The sequence below is a fragment of the Salminus brasiliensis genome, chromosome 4, assembly GCF_030463535.1.
Source record: "Salminus brasiliensis chromosome 4, fSalBra1.hap2, whole genome shotgun sequence".
Taxonomy (NCBI): domain Eukaryota; kingdom Metazoa; phylum Chordata; class Actinopteri; order Characiformes; family Bryconidae; genus Salminus; species Salminus brasiliensis.
Genome location: NC_132881.1, coordinates 2,069,985 through 2,083,507, shown reverse-complemented (window position 1 = coordinate 2,083,507; position 13,523 = coordinate 2,069,985). Strand labels below are relative to the sequence as shown.

The following is a 13,523-nucleotide window of genomic DNA, read 5'->3' as shown; positions in this document are numbered from 1 at the left end:
TTATAGTATATACAATCCTACACGTCCATATGTACACATGCTCACTACTCTACTGTTTCATAGGAGACCCTTCGCTGGGGGACACTCACAACAGCGCTGTCCAGCGGAACCTCACCCTCTTCAGAGGCTTCTGCGCCATGAAGTACGCTGTCTATGCTGTGTGTGTAAACGCTCACACGCACTCCGGCTGCTCAGACTGCGGTTTGCTGCATGCACGGCAGAGGGAACCGGCTCAGGAGACGCAGGAAACTGAAGGTGTGTGTACACTAAATGAGCTGCCCCTTCACCAGATTCAGTAGCTGTAAAACTAAGATGCAGGACAGCAATGACATACTAGGGGTCATTCATCAGCATCACACACTCTTAAATCAGCTGTCTGTTAGTTTAGTAGGTCTGCTGGAGCAAGGAAATTAGGGGGCCGGCCCCCATTGCCCACCCCTGATCAGCACCTTCTCTATTTTGCTGAAAAGAAGCATCTCACAGACAAAACTAAGCCATGAGTGGCGAGGCAGTAGAGATATGTCTAAAAAATACTAGTTAAAAGGCCACTTGTGTTTTAAGCAGTCTTTCTATGGTCACGTTGTGAGGAATGTTGCAGTCTGGGCTGCTTTTTACGTGTCTCACACTGGCATGGTAGCCAATAAGAACAGATCTCATTTACATATGAGAATTCCAAGAGCCTGAGAGGGTGTAAAAGGTTGATTTAAAAAAAAATCTAGTGGTTAAAGTACATTTAAATGACAATTATTTACTTTATTTGATTTACTTTCCAGGTCACTCGTCACTGTTCCAACATTACCTTTCGGAGTGCCAGCTCTACCTGGAAGCAGTTCCCGCAGTATTCCGCTTGGAGCTCCTAGAGAACGTCTTTTCTCTTCTCTTTTTGACTGACGCCGACTTCAGCCCTCAGATGGAGCCGTGTGCCGCCAGTACGGTGACCCAGAACCGTACTGCTGCAGAGATGGGACGAGAGAACACCAGCAATGACAAGCTCACGGAGGACAGCGGTGCAAAAGTAGAAAAGGAGGACCGGTCAGTAGGGCCGGCAGGGCCAGCAGATCAGTGGAGAATTGCTGGAGAGCCAGAAAGTAAGGGAAAGTGTTGGAGTGTGAGCTCCAGCCATGCGCTACCTGAGCTGAGCCACCTGGTTTCAGGGTGCCGGGGCTTTCTGCTGGACGCCTGTGGGTTGGAGGGCGTCCTGCGGCTGCTGAGGGAGGGGCTGGAGGGTATGTCTGCACTCGGTCAGGTGGATGGCCGGGCACTGGGTGCCGAGGCGGAGCTGGCAGAGAGCCTTGCCTGTTCCATTTCCGTGGATACGTTCAGCACACGCTTGCAGAGGCTATCCAAGCGAACGGCCGAAGCACAATGGAGGCTACAGATCATCACTAGTAACCAGGGTAACGTGGCGGGTGAGTTACTACAAATCACTAACAATACTAATGACTACCCGTTCCAATAGACCCACTCAAAGCAGTGGCTGAAGTTTTTCTTTTTTCTGATGGCATTGAGAATTTCAGAACCTAGATAGCAGACATTGTTACACTTTGCTGTAGTTTGAGGGCAGCCAATCAGAACAGACATTATTTACATACAGTGTTGGTCTTATAGGCACTGTAATGCATCCAGCCTACATAGACATAAAATATGTATTTATATTTAAGTCTTCACAGTTTTCGTGTGTGTCTGTGTGTGTGTGTGTGTGTGTGTGTGTGTGTGTGTGTAGGTGGAGCACTTCTGCCCCCCGCCGGAGTGAGCTCAGCTCGGTCCCTGAGACGCGCCAACAGCAGTGAGGTTTCTGGCCTGAGGAGGAAGAAACGAAGTCGAAGCCATCGCTCTGAACAGCGCTTCTCCTCAGAGCGACCGAACGGAGAGGTCAGCGCCAGCACTTCAGGTGAGTGAGCACTGTCCTCAGTGTAATTACCCCTGTCACGATAAATATGTTATTGACTTACCATACAGTCTCTGGACATGACCCCAGACATTTTCGCTGGTCTTGGTATTGCTCATTATGTTTACAAGAAGAGCCCATTAACTGGCATATGGACTTTTGGAGTTTAAAAACAGTGGTTTTATTTTAATTGTTTTTTTTATTTAAGATATAAAAAAATATTCAAATTCCAGTGTCTGAATGTTCATATTTTACTCTTTAAAAGGCTATAATTACATTATTTTACTATTATATTATCATTATATCTTGCATGCCATTATTCATAAAAGACAAAAGTATTGGGACACATGCATTTCATGGCATAAAATGGTAATTTATTACAATTATTTCTGGGACAGTGTATTGTTTGAAAGGTATTGTGACTGGTATAGTACTGTTAGGCTACACATTGACCTTTTATTAACTTAAAAAATATGATTGTCACTTTATATTTACATTTATATTTCTTGTTAGCTACATTAGACTCGTAGTAGCAGCATAAGACTAAAGAAGTAAACTTCAGACACCTGTTAGAAATTTGGCATATGGGATTCAGGAGACTGGCTCTTCAGCGTCAGACAGAAAATAAAACACGGGCACAACTTAGTGGATCAACAATCTGTCAGCAGTCTCATCCCGTCCTAAGAGTGCGTAGACTTTATGTACACTGAGGTGAGGAACAAGAGGCAAGTTTGCAAGAAGATAAAGGGGGAAATGGGTGAGGGTAAGGTGACAGTGGTAATGTTGTTAGGGGTTTGTTTACAGTTCGGAGATGCTAGGCTAATGATGCTAACAAACACTGGACCTAGGTTCATTTTACACTGATGTGAGTTTGGTTGGATGTTAAAATAGCCATAAAAAAACAAAACACAATAATTAAAAAGCACTATAGTATAAAGGGAATGTAGTGACGATTTGCATGTGTGCAGATGGTGGCAGTACAGCAGGGGTGTCTGTGGAGCAGGAAGGGTGTATGCTTGGAGGCCCTCAAAGCTGGCTGGTTCCCGCCATGCTGTCCCCGCCGGAGTCTCTCCTAATCTCCTGCATCTGCAAGGGCAATTACATGGAGGCCCACCAGGTTAGAAACATCATTCCATATGATTCATCATGCATTATACAGTGTTATTAATACATATTGTTTAGAAAAATAGACCATTTGTTGAACATATAATTGGATTTCTCAATTTGCATGTACTATTAATTGTATGTAGGACATTGGGTATTATTGTCGCTGGCGCTGTTTTTGAGCGTGATACTGGCAGTTGTTCTTTACATTCTGTCAAAATGGGCCAATAGAAATGATCCAAAAGGACTTGGAATAAAGTCTTTTTACATTGACTTCCATTGGAAGTGACAAAAGCCATTTTGGAGATTTTATATGACATATAATGAATGACCCCCACATCCTGATGAGGCTTAATAATGAGTGTAATGTAATAAGTGTGTGTGTGATGTGTAGGTGATGGTGATGTTTGGTCTGGAGAATGCCTCGTGTTCTGGAGAGCTTCTCTTCATGGAGCGTTACCGTGAGGTTCTGGTCGAGCTGGCTCAGGCGGAGCAGAAGATCGAGAGCCAGTCGCTCTCTTCGTCTTCTTCATCCTCAGAGGGCCTGGGGTCAGTGGGGGTCACGGTTCCTGGCCGGAGCCGACTGGGCAGCAGCAGCAGATCCACCCTTCAGAGCATCGGCAATGCAGCTGCAGCAGGTGGGAAGTCCTGCGCGAAATAGGACATGCATGGGCACAATAACATCAATAAGTCCTTACTGCCAATACAGTGTTCTTATACTCATATTTATGGGCAGTTTTTTGTAGAGCTGCATCATTTCAAACTGTCATTGGATGCGTTTACTTGTATTCAAGTGGTTCTTTGATGTATAAATAGTAAGGATGTGACTTTGGTTGGGGTGAAAAATGCTTAAATGTTATTATACAAGCATATTTACCACCCTGTTTATTTCCCTTGAAAACCTAGTGGGTGGAGTGTATGTACATTTTCAGGTTAATGAAAATAAGGTAAATATCAAGACTGTGATGTAACAGTTTAGGTTTTTGAGCTCTGTTGTGGTTCTACTAGATTTTTTTTTTAAAGGAGGAACAGCAGTGTGAGGTTCACGGGTTTGTCACCCCAAGATACATACAGCTTCTTGTTCAAGGCTACCTTTAAACCAAAAGTGAAAGCTATCCAGTAGTTTAATTTAACTCTTTACAATTTTCTGACCCGTTACAGGAGCAGACTTTATTAGCCAACATAAACCCTATTAGTTTCATTAAGTGCCCATGACGTCCCTTTTCTGCAGGGATGGCCTTTTACTCCATCTCAGACGTGGCTGACCGGCTCCTCAGCACGCCCGCTCGTCCACTGCCCTGTCTGGAGGAGAGTTACTGGCTCTCTCGACAGCTCTCCGACTCCTCGGGACATTTACTCCCTCTGCTGAACGAGCTGAGTCCTGCTGGCATGGCTGCCTTCGACCTGGCCTGCTGCCAGTGCCAGCTGTGGAAGAGTTCCCGGCAGCTTTTGGAGACGGCCGAGCGGAGACTGCATGCATCGCTGGAGAGCAGAGGTGTGTGCGTGTGTGTGTGTGTGCGCAGATTGCTCTGATGCTAGTTTACTTTCTATATGATAATTCTGTAAAGCTGAGAGAAGAAGCTCATCTTTTATTTGCTGTGTTTTTCACCTCCAGGTGTGAGAGTGGATCCAAAGCTTCTTCACAGTGAAGGAATCCATGGCTTCCCTTCTGTTCTGCAGCAGATCAGCAAGATCCTCAACAGAACAGCTGCCGGAAAAGGTCCACCCAAGTCAGGTACTGACGTCTCACGACTATAAACACAAATGGTGTGTTATTAAGGCCTGTAAAATGCAAGTTAGAGGTGTTGACTCAACTGCGGTGATTTAAGAATATACTGTATTGTGATCATTTTGAATAATATTCAGTGAATTATATGCTTATTTGTGGTCAGAATAAACCAAATAATTCAATGAGTCAAATTTAATGAAGCAAAATAATTGAACTGAATTGAGTTTTCGTGATTTATTACATTGTTTTCTGAAGAGTCAGTTCAGTATTGTGAATCAATATGATGAAAAAAACTATTCAGTCATCAGTCTTTAGTGGTCCGGTGTTTAACATATCCTCTCATTATTTCTCTCTCTCTCTCTCTCTCTCTCTCTCTCTCTCTCTCTCTCTCTCTCTCTCTCTCTCTCTCTCTCTCTCTCTCTCTCTCTCTCTCTCTCTCTCTCTCTCTCTCTCTCTCTCTCTCTCTCTCTCTCTCTCTCTCTCTCTCTCTCTCCCTCCCTCCCCCTCCCTCCCTCTATACAGACTGTAATGGGGAGGATGGTATGGTTTTGGCCCCTTTTGGCTGCAGCGCTCAGGAGGTGCTGCTGTGTTGTTATCCGTCTTTAACAGAAGAGAGCATTGCTGCCCGGCTCACTCTCAGCCAGCGCCTAGAGGCCACTCTGCAGACCTTGACTGCCGCCACAGAAATGGCTGGTAAGAGCATGTGTCAATCCTCACCCTCCATGTGTCGGGAGTATTACATATGTTCGGGGGAGAGTACTTACCGATGGGTTGGGAACTGACTGTGTGCTTGTGCCCTGCAGGTGAGAATCAGTCGTGCAGCTGGGTTTTAGCGTCCCTGCTGGAGCAGGCCGGGCTGAGGCCATCAGAGCTAGACTCTCACCCCATACGCTCTGCAATGAAGCAGCTACTGCGCTCGCTGGACCAGCTCTGCCCGTTTGAACCGGACAGCGCCACCTGCAGGCCAGACTACATGCGTAGCTTCTTGGACTACATCAACATGCTGGGGTCAGTGTTGGTCCGCAGCCTGGGATCCGAAGGTGAGATAAGGTGTTGCCTTAATGAGAAGCCGAGAGACTTGGAGAGCCATTTCTGCAAACGATGCTAACCCCTATATTCATCTGCGTATTCAGATCAGAGTTTGGAGGTGAAGCTGGGAAATCCTCTCCTGGTGCTGCTGCAGTCTCCCACCCAGCTCCTCTCACACCTGCTCTTCGACAGACAGGTGGCACCTGACAGGTAGATCATAAAGACTGGTTTTGTGCACATCATTTATACATATAAATAAATAAATACAATTTCAGCGCTCACATTTAACCAGAGCAGCTCAATGCTGCCTCTTTTGGGATCAACTGTGCCTCTGAACCATAGCAATACAGTTTTAACAGGCACAGTCCTATTATATGCTATTAAAGATGAGACTAAGCTGTCAATTTCCTCAAACCAGGGCGGGGTTTATATTGTGAGCCTACTACTGAGCCTACATTGGTGTATTTGTCTGTTTTTGTGTTTGTGTGTGCAGAGTATTGTCTCTACTACAGCAAGAGGGCCTGCATGTGAGCGTCCAACAGGTCATAGTACAGCGCTGCTGTGAGCCCCTGCCTCTATTTTACCCCTATACCCCAAAGATCACGGTAGCCACCGGCGGGGCCTTTGGTTCAGCCAGCATCTCCTCTCTGATCAAGCAGCATTCACAGGAGCATGCGCCCACCCTCCTCGAGCTTTCTGACCTCTCTGATATCTCCGACCCCGCCCCGGCCTCGGATCCCAGCTCTGAATCCGATGTGTCCGTGGAAATTAACCCTTCCATCTCCCCTCCCTCTCCATCGTCGTCCTCGTCATCATCCTCTGCCTTCCTCCTTACACCGTCTGCTCTGTCCTTCCTAAAGTCACGCTCTCCTCTAGTCGCCTCCCTAGCGTGCCTCAGCGCCGCCCGGGGTGAGGTGGCCCGGCCAGGTCCCTCCTCAGGGTGGCCCGGGCTGCCCTCGTACTTCCGGAGCACAGGGCGCAAAGAGGCACCGCTGGATGCTGAGCAGATCTCCAAAGAGGCAGAGGCGCTGCTGCGGGAATTCCCCGTGCTCAGGGCTTTCCTGCGGGATGCAGCCCAGCCAGTGTTGGGCTCGGCAGAGGGCTCAGACGGGCTGGGAGCGGCTCTGTGCGGGAAAGCCACGGTGGGGATGTTGTTCGGTGGGCCTCAGGGTGGGACGGGGCAGGCACTTGCGGCCGAAGCATTCCAGCAGGCTCTGAATGGAGGAGAACTGGACAGAGCTCTCGCTCTGCTGGAGCTGTATGCTCAGAGTAGCCAGCAGGAGGTGCTAAGGGACAGACTGCTCGCATGCACAGCACTGGAGGGTAAGAGCTATGCACTATTAAGTAGACATGCAATGATTTGAGTGAATGGCAAGTCTTCCAGAGCTTAATTGACCTTAATTGACCTTGCTATGTATGCAGGAGACCATGGCACTGAGCAGTTGTTTCGGGTGAAGGACTGGCAGCTTCGTGGCCGTGTGGCTCTTCAGGGTTTAGAGCGCTGGCCTCTGCAGAGCTGCCTGGATCTGCTGCGCTACTGCCTGAGTGACTCCAGCCCGGACAACCCGCTTACGCTGCAGCTGCAACAGAAGAAACATGAGCTTGACATGTACCACAAGGTCAGCCCCCCCCCAGTCCTTTATGCATCTAAATAATAGTGTATGCACACTGGTAGGGCTGCAACTAATGCTGACACATGTGTTTTGTGTGTTTGCGTCACTGTAGATGCTGAGCTTGCAGCCGCCGTTGGAATGGAGGACGTGGCAGGACTTGAAAGAGGAGTCCAGGAGGAATCCTGAGTTCATGCTCTCCCTCCTGCTGCAGACACGGGTCAGACTGTGCTGGATTATAGAGTGCTTTTGCTGTTATTGACGATATGATTATTATAATAATGCAACTCAATGCAACTACAATTATTTTTTGCAGTCAATTTTGTGTATGTATGTGTGTGTGTGTGTGTTGTCAGGAGTTTGAGCTGTGTGCTCAGTGGGTGCAGCTGTATCCTGTCTCAGAGAAGTCTAAACTGCAGCTCCAGACAGAACACCTGCTTTACCTGCTGGAGAAGGGCCGCACAGAGGAGGCCTTCCAGGTATGTGGGTGTGGGTGATGTCAAAAAAGCACATTTACTTACACTGTATGGACAAAAGTATTGGGACACCTGCTCATTTATTGTTTCTTCTGAAATCAAGGGTATTAAAAAGAGTTTCTCCTGCTTCTGTTGTATACTATCCAATGAAAAAGGCTTTATATTAGCTTTTGGAGCTCTATTTTTGTGAGGATTCGATTGCATTTAGCCACAAGAGCGTTAATGAGGTCAGGATGTTGGATGATAACCATCTCACCTCATCCCCCAACTCCCCAACTCCTCCCCAAAGTATTGTATGGAGCACTATCCACCATTCCAGAGAACACTGTTCTTCCACTGCTGCACAGCTCCTCAATGCTGGAGGCTTTATACCCCTCTAGCCCACGGCTGGCATTAGGCGGCATGGTGCAAATAGGTTAATGGTGTTCATCTGCTCCAGAGAGTCCTGTTTTATTAGCGTGTGTGCATTTGCACATCTGTGTCAACAATAGGTGCAACTTACAGTAGCTGATGCATGTTCATCTCAAAAGTAATATTTAAACAGTAATATCTGCATTTTCTCCTCTTACGGCAGCTCCTGGAGAGCCTCTCTGAGCCTCTGGCTCTGGAGGTCAGCGAGAGCGCTCTGGATCGAAGGCCCGGACTGGCTGCCTGCCACTTCCTGTCTGATTACCTCACGCTGCACTTTCAGAGTCAGATGACCCCGGCACGAAGACGCCACATACACTCCCTGCACCTAGGGTCCAAGGTGTGTGCGTAGTTGTACATACACTGATCAGCCATAACATTAGCACCACTGATGGATGAAGAGAAAAACATGGATTGATTATCGCTTCATCTACAGCGGCTCCTGTCAAGGGGTGGATAAATTAGGCTGCAAGTGAAAAGTCAGTTCTTAAAGGTGATGTGTTGAAGCAGTAGGTGATATGGTCAAGCGTAAGAATCAGAGACACTTTGACAAGAACTGTGATGTTCTAGACTCCTGGGTTAGAACATCTCCAAAACATCAGGCAGGTCTTTTGGGGTGTTCCCAGTATGTAGCGGTCAGTACCTACCAAAAGGCTCATTGATGCGATCCATGGAGGCTCCACCTGCTGCTAATGTCTTGATGCCAGATACCACAGGACACCTTTAGAGGTCTTATGGTGTTCATGCTTCGACAGGTCAGATCTGTTGTGGAGGACCTACTTAGTATAAGGCTGGTGGTACCAATGTTCTGGCTTTACAGGACAAGCAAAACATTGCAAACATTTTTTGGAGCATTTCTATTGGCCCATTCATCATTCTGTGAGAAAAGTGACTTGGTACTTTCTGAATATCCATTTCAGTAGGACGGCTCTTTGTAGCACAGAATTGTGTTTTAATTATTTGGTATTCTCAACAGGCCCCATCTCTAAATCTATGTTGTTGTTTTTCCCAATGTGCCTTCTTACTTATCCTTGAGAAACTAAGTTTTGACCAATGTCAGTAATCTTAAAAGTTTTGGCAAATATATGGTCTCCTCTCTGGAATTAAATTATTTTTATTATTTTTTAATGTATTCACAAATATTATAAATATTTTATTGTGTCTTGGTTTGCTTTCAGCTTACTGTTATATAGTAATCTCTTACTGACTTTTCAGATATATATTCATTATTATTATTATTGTTATTATTATTTCCCCTTTTAGATAGAGGTGAGCCACAAACTGTGTTGTATCATTTTGAACCTTAATTGTAATTGTTAAACAATTGCAACTTTCATTTAAAAGAAATGAAATAATAAAATAAAGCATCATAGCAGTCTAATCACCACCTATGCTTATTGTAGGGTAAATGTACTAATGGGTTTTAAAAATATATTCTGTAACATTATGGCAAATTTTGTTAATCATTTACTTAAAAATTAATTGGATCAGATTAATATGAATTTGGGTGGTTATATATTTTCACTGTAACTTATGCAAAAATGATATTTCCATTTTTGCCCGTTTTAAATTTTGACAACATGTGAATCTGGCAGTTGTTCTTTACAATCTTTCAGAATTTTATAGTGAATAGACCAATAGAAATGCTCCAAAATGACTAAAATAAAATCTTTCTGTACTGACTTCCATTGAAAGTTAAGAAGGTTTTTCCTCCTCCTGTAAAGCTGCTGTTTGCGTGACCTCAGTAGTACGATCCTGTATAAAACTTGATCATCAGTGTTCTTGTGCCCGTGTCTTCCTCAGGTGTTGCTGACGCTTCCGGAAGCTTCCCGTCAGGACTATTTCCAGCTACTGGCGGATCCTCTGCTCATGCTGGAGCAGCTGCTGATGAACCTGAAGGTAGATTGGGCCTCGGCTGCCGTCTCCACCCTCCGGAACCTTCTGCCTGCTCAGAATGCCGGCATCACCAACCAGCACATCGACGCACTGCTGGCTGAGTACGGCCGCAAAGCCCTTGACTTCCCCTACGCCCCCAGAGAGAGGTCCCGCAGCGGTGAGCGTGATTTATGGACCCATGTAGACACTGCAGACACACAGATGACACTATATGTTTTTTATATGTTTGCATAACACTGAAATGCAACCACCTAGCAACACAATAGCAACACCATAGTAACCACCTCACATCCATCCAGTACCACCATAGCAACCACCTGGAACACCTGTCATAGTCATTGTAAGAAAATGGTATCTACAGCTCTGTCTGGTAATCAATAACATATTTCTGTTTGTGTTTCTAGACTCGGTCATCAGTCTGCAGGAGCTCTCCCTGCAGTGTCCTGCTCAGGACGGCTCTCCGTCCTCCCCCAGCCACACCCCACCCCCCTCAGCAGGTCAGCACCGCAGCAGTCAGGCTGCACCTGCTTTGTAAACTAATGACAATTATATAGGTCATGGACTGTCATTAGCTAACAGTGTTTTACAATCCTGGTCCTGCAGGTCCTTTAGTGGACTCCATGTCTTTAACACACCCCCCTGTACTCAGGACCAGGGTTGACAAACACTGGGCTAAGAAATGCTTAAAAAAGATTTGTAATATTCTCACCTGTACTTCTTATATTTTAAATGATTGTTTTTTCATTATTATGAATTTTTAGCTACGTTCTTTGACTTAATTTGTACATTTGAAACCTTTTAGTTTTACACAAGCTTAGTTTTTGGTTCTCCTGTGCAGGTAGTACTCCCATTCACACCCCATCTAGGTCCACTCATGACAGAGAAAGAGGCTCCACTGGGAAAAGGCCTCGCTCCTCCGCCCTCTTTACGCCTCCTGAGAAAACACCAGAGCGCAAAGACTGGATACCTGACCACCAGAAGCATATCTGTATGGTCTGCCAAAGGGAGAGGTTTACCATGGTGAGACTTAACCACTTTACCTTGCTTTAAAATGTGGCCTGAGAACATTACTTCACCTCACCTCACCTCACCTCACCCCTCATCACCTCAGCAGGAGTATGTGTACTGTAGTGACACAACAGTGTCATATAGCGTGAGGTGAAATTCATGCTCAATTAGATTAAGGTCTGGTGATCTGACTCCTCCAAAGGATGGATTCATTTCTCTGTAAGTTTGCGGACAGCATGTTTCTGTAGACGTCATGCTGAATCCTGTAGGATTCATTCTGCTGCTAGCATCGTGAGTTAAGTCGTCCATAAAAATGAATGAGCCTGTTCGAGAAGCAGCCATGCAAGCTCAAGCCATGAGGCTACCTCCACCATGCTTAACGGATGAGCTTGTATGCTTTTGTATCATGAGCAGAACCTTTCTGTTCACCACTTTGCTAGTTGAAATGTGTGGTGATATGAAATTCATATGACTGTCCAGACACTGTGCCCTCCTAATGGATTCTCCTGATTCTCTTTCTGCTCCAGTTTAACCGGCGGCACCACTGCAGACGCTGTGGCAGACTGGTGTGTCACGCCTGCTCCACCAGGAAGATGGTGGTAGAGGGCTGTGAGGAGGCTGCCCGGGTGTGTGACCAGTGCTACAACTTTTTCCACCCAGAGTAAGCTTACAAACCCATGAACACATGCATATATGAAAAACAGACAAATGGTCCCACAAACACTTGGTAGAACTTTGTCTGGTAGGGGCAATCTGCTTTAAATCACCCTGCTGGGTGCTGTAATGAGTGGTTAGTTACTCTACCTGTGGTTGTGTGTGCTGATGCTAATTAATTGTGAGCTGATTGTCTCCCCCCCCCCCTCCTTCTTCTCTTATCGAATTGCAGCTCTGATGACGAGCTGGAGCAGGCAGAAGGTATTCCCTTCCATTCACTCAGTAGAATCACCGTATTTACCCGTGTGCTTCCTGCTGGATCTCACAGTGAAACAGTAATGATCTCTCTCTCTCTCTCTCTCTCTCTCTCTCTCTCTCTCTCTCTCTCTCTCTCTCTCTCTCTCTCTCTCTCTCTCTCTCTAGTAGCTGGCAGCCCTGTCTCCGTTGACGGGGTTCTGGACGGGCTTCTCAGTCTCCCAGAGGTTCCGCAGAAGCAGTTCCGGCTCAGCCCAAACCCAGCTGAGAACCAGCAGATAAACAGCGAGTTCTATTATGAGCAGGTTTGTTTCTAAAGCAGGTTGCTTCTCCAGGTGTATGTAGATGGCATGTAGATGACTGACCATGACAGTATTTTTGTGTACAAAAAATAGATTAAATATAGATTTAATTATATGCTAATTTGTAATACAGATGAGAGACTAGCATTGAGCAAAAACATGGTATCTCCATTTGTATCATTTTTCACTTTTTGACTTAATGTGTATCTGATAGTTTTTTCTTTACATTCTGTCAGAATATCTGGATCAGTGGACCAATAGAATTGCTCCAAATTGAATCTTTTTACATTGACTTCTCCTGTAAAGCTGTCATTTTGGAGTTTGAGTGACAGCAACACTATTTAATATTAATATTAAAAACTGAGGTGTTTGGTGTATAGATTTGTATCATTTATGCTATGTAAAATAACCAAAATCCACCACTGGTACTGGTATTGCACATCTACAGCCGTTAGATTAGCATTATTATATTATCATTTAGAATTAAATATTTAATTAAATAATTTATTTAATTGGATGCATTTTGTTTATTAGTGCATTTCATTTAATGTAATTCCTTTTTTTTTTGCTTTGTAAGCTGCCGCTGTGTTTGATTCAGATCACATCACTATTTCTCTGTGTTTTTCCATCAGGCTCCTAGTGCTTCCCTGTGTGTTGCCATCCTCACCCTCCACAGTGACCATGCTGCCTGCGGCCACCAGCTGATTGGCCACTGCCGCTCCATTTCCCGTAAACTGACCAATCCTGAGGTGGACGCCCGCCTCCTGACTGACGTGATGCAGCAGCTGATGTTCAGCGCTAAGCTGATGTTTGTTAGAGCTGGACGCAGCCAAGACCTGGCCCTCTGCGACAGGTAACACACACCATTCTGTCCATTCAATCCATGGCCCTACCTCCACCATGCTTAACTGATATGAGCTTGGTTGTTTAAAATCAAGAGCAGAACCTGGGCCAACCAGCCAATTACAGCTCAAAGCCATCCCAACGGTCCTGGTAACACTGAGGAGGGGGTGGCACAGTAGCACTTGCTTTCTAATGTTTTAGGCAGCTGGTTTTGGTGTATATTGATGATCTCTTATTGTGAACTTGCGTGTCAGCTGATAATGAGGTGGCAGAGAAGTACTGATGTGTCTATATTTCTGACCACGTGTGCTGCCCCCTCTT

The 13,523-nt window shown here is 45.7% G+C and overlaps 1 protein-coding gene across 9 annotated transcripts in view; it reads left to right on the top strand.

The window, feature by feature from the left end:
* Positions 1–13,523, top strand: part of zfyve26 (zinc finger, FYVE domain containing 26) — a 30,348-nt gene that overhangs the window by 7,340 nt on the left and 9,485 nt on the right. For 6 of the 9 annotated variants that reach the window (XM_072677303.1, XM_072677306.1, XM_072677310.1 and 3 more), the window contains 22 exons: positions 64–255; positions 774–1,409; positions 1,724–1,891; positions 2,836–3,005; positions 3,387–3,630; positions 4,224–4,487; positions 4,608–4,727; positions 5,244–5,414; positions 5,525–5,761; positions 5,855–5,960; positions 6,244–7,073; positions 7,173–7,369; positions 7,476–7,580; positions 7,717–7,839; positions 8,411–8,584; positions 10,048–10,297; positions 10,545–10,637; positions 10,979–11,160; positions 11,676–11,809; positions 12,035–12,063; positions 12,226–12,362; positions 12,992–13,212. In XM_072677303.1, the coding sequence (XP_072533404.1) occupies positions 64–255; positions 774–1,409; positions 1,724–1,891; positions 2,836–3,005; positions 3,387–3,630; positions 4,224–4,487; positions 4,608–4,727; positions 5,244–5,414; positions 5,525–5,761; positions 5,855–5,960; positions 6,244–7,073; positions 7,173–7,369; positions 7,476–7,580; positions 7,717–7,839; positions 8,411–8,584; positions 10,048–10,297; positions 10,545–10,637; positions 10,979–11,160; positions 11,676–11,809; positions 12,035–12,063; positions 12,226–12,362; positions 12,992–13,212 (4,783 nt within the window). The remainder of the gene's footprint in view (positions 1–63; positions 256–773; positions 1,410–1,723; positions 1,892–2,835; positions 3,006–3,386; positions 3,631–4,223; positions 4,488–4,607; positions 4,728–5,243; positions 5,415–5,524; positions 5,762–5,854; positions 5,961–6,243; positions 7,074–7,172; positions 7,370–7,475; positions 7,581–7,716; positions 7,840–8,410; positions 8,585–10,047; positions 10,298–10,544; positions 10,638–10,978; positions 11,161–11,675; positions 11,810–12,034; positions 12,064–12,225; positions 12,363–12,991; positions 13,213–13,523) is intronic. The other 3 variants (XM_072677309.1, XM_072677308.1, XM_072677307.1) reach the window with 3 other exon arrangements.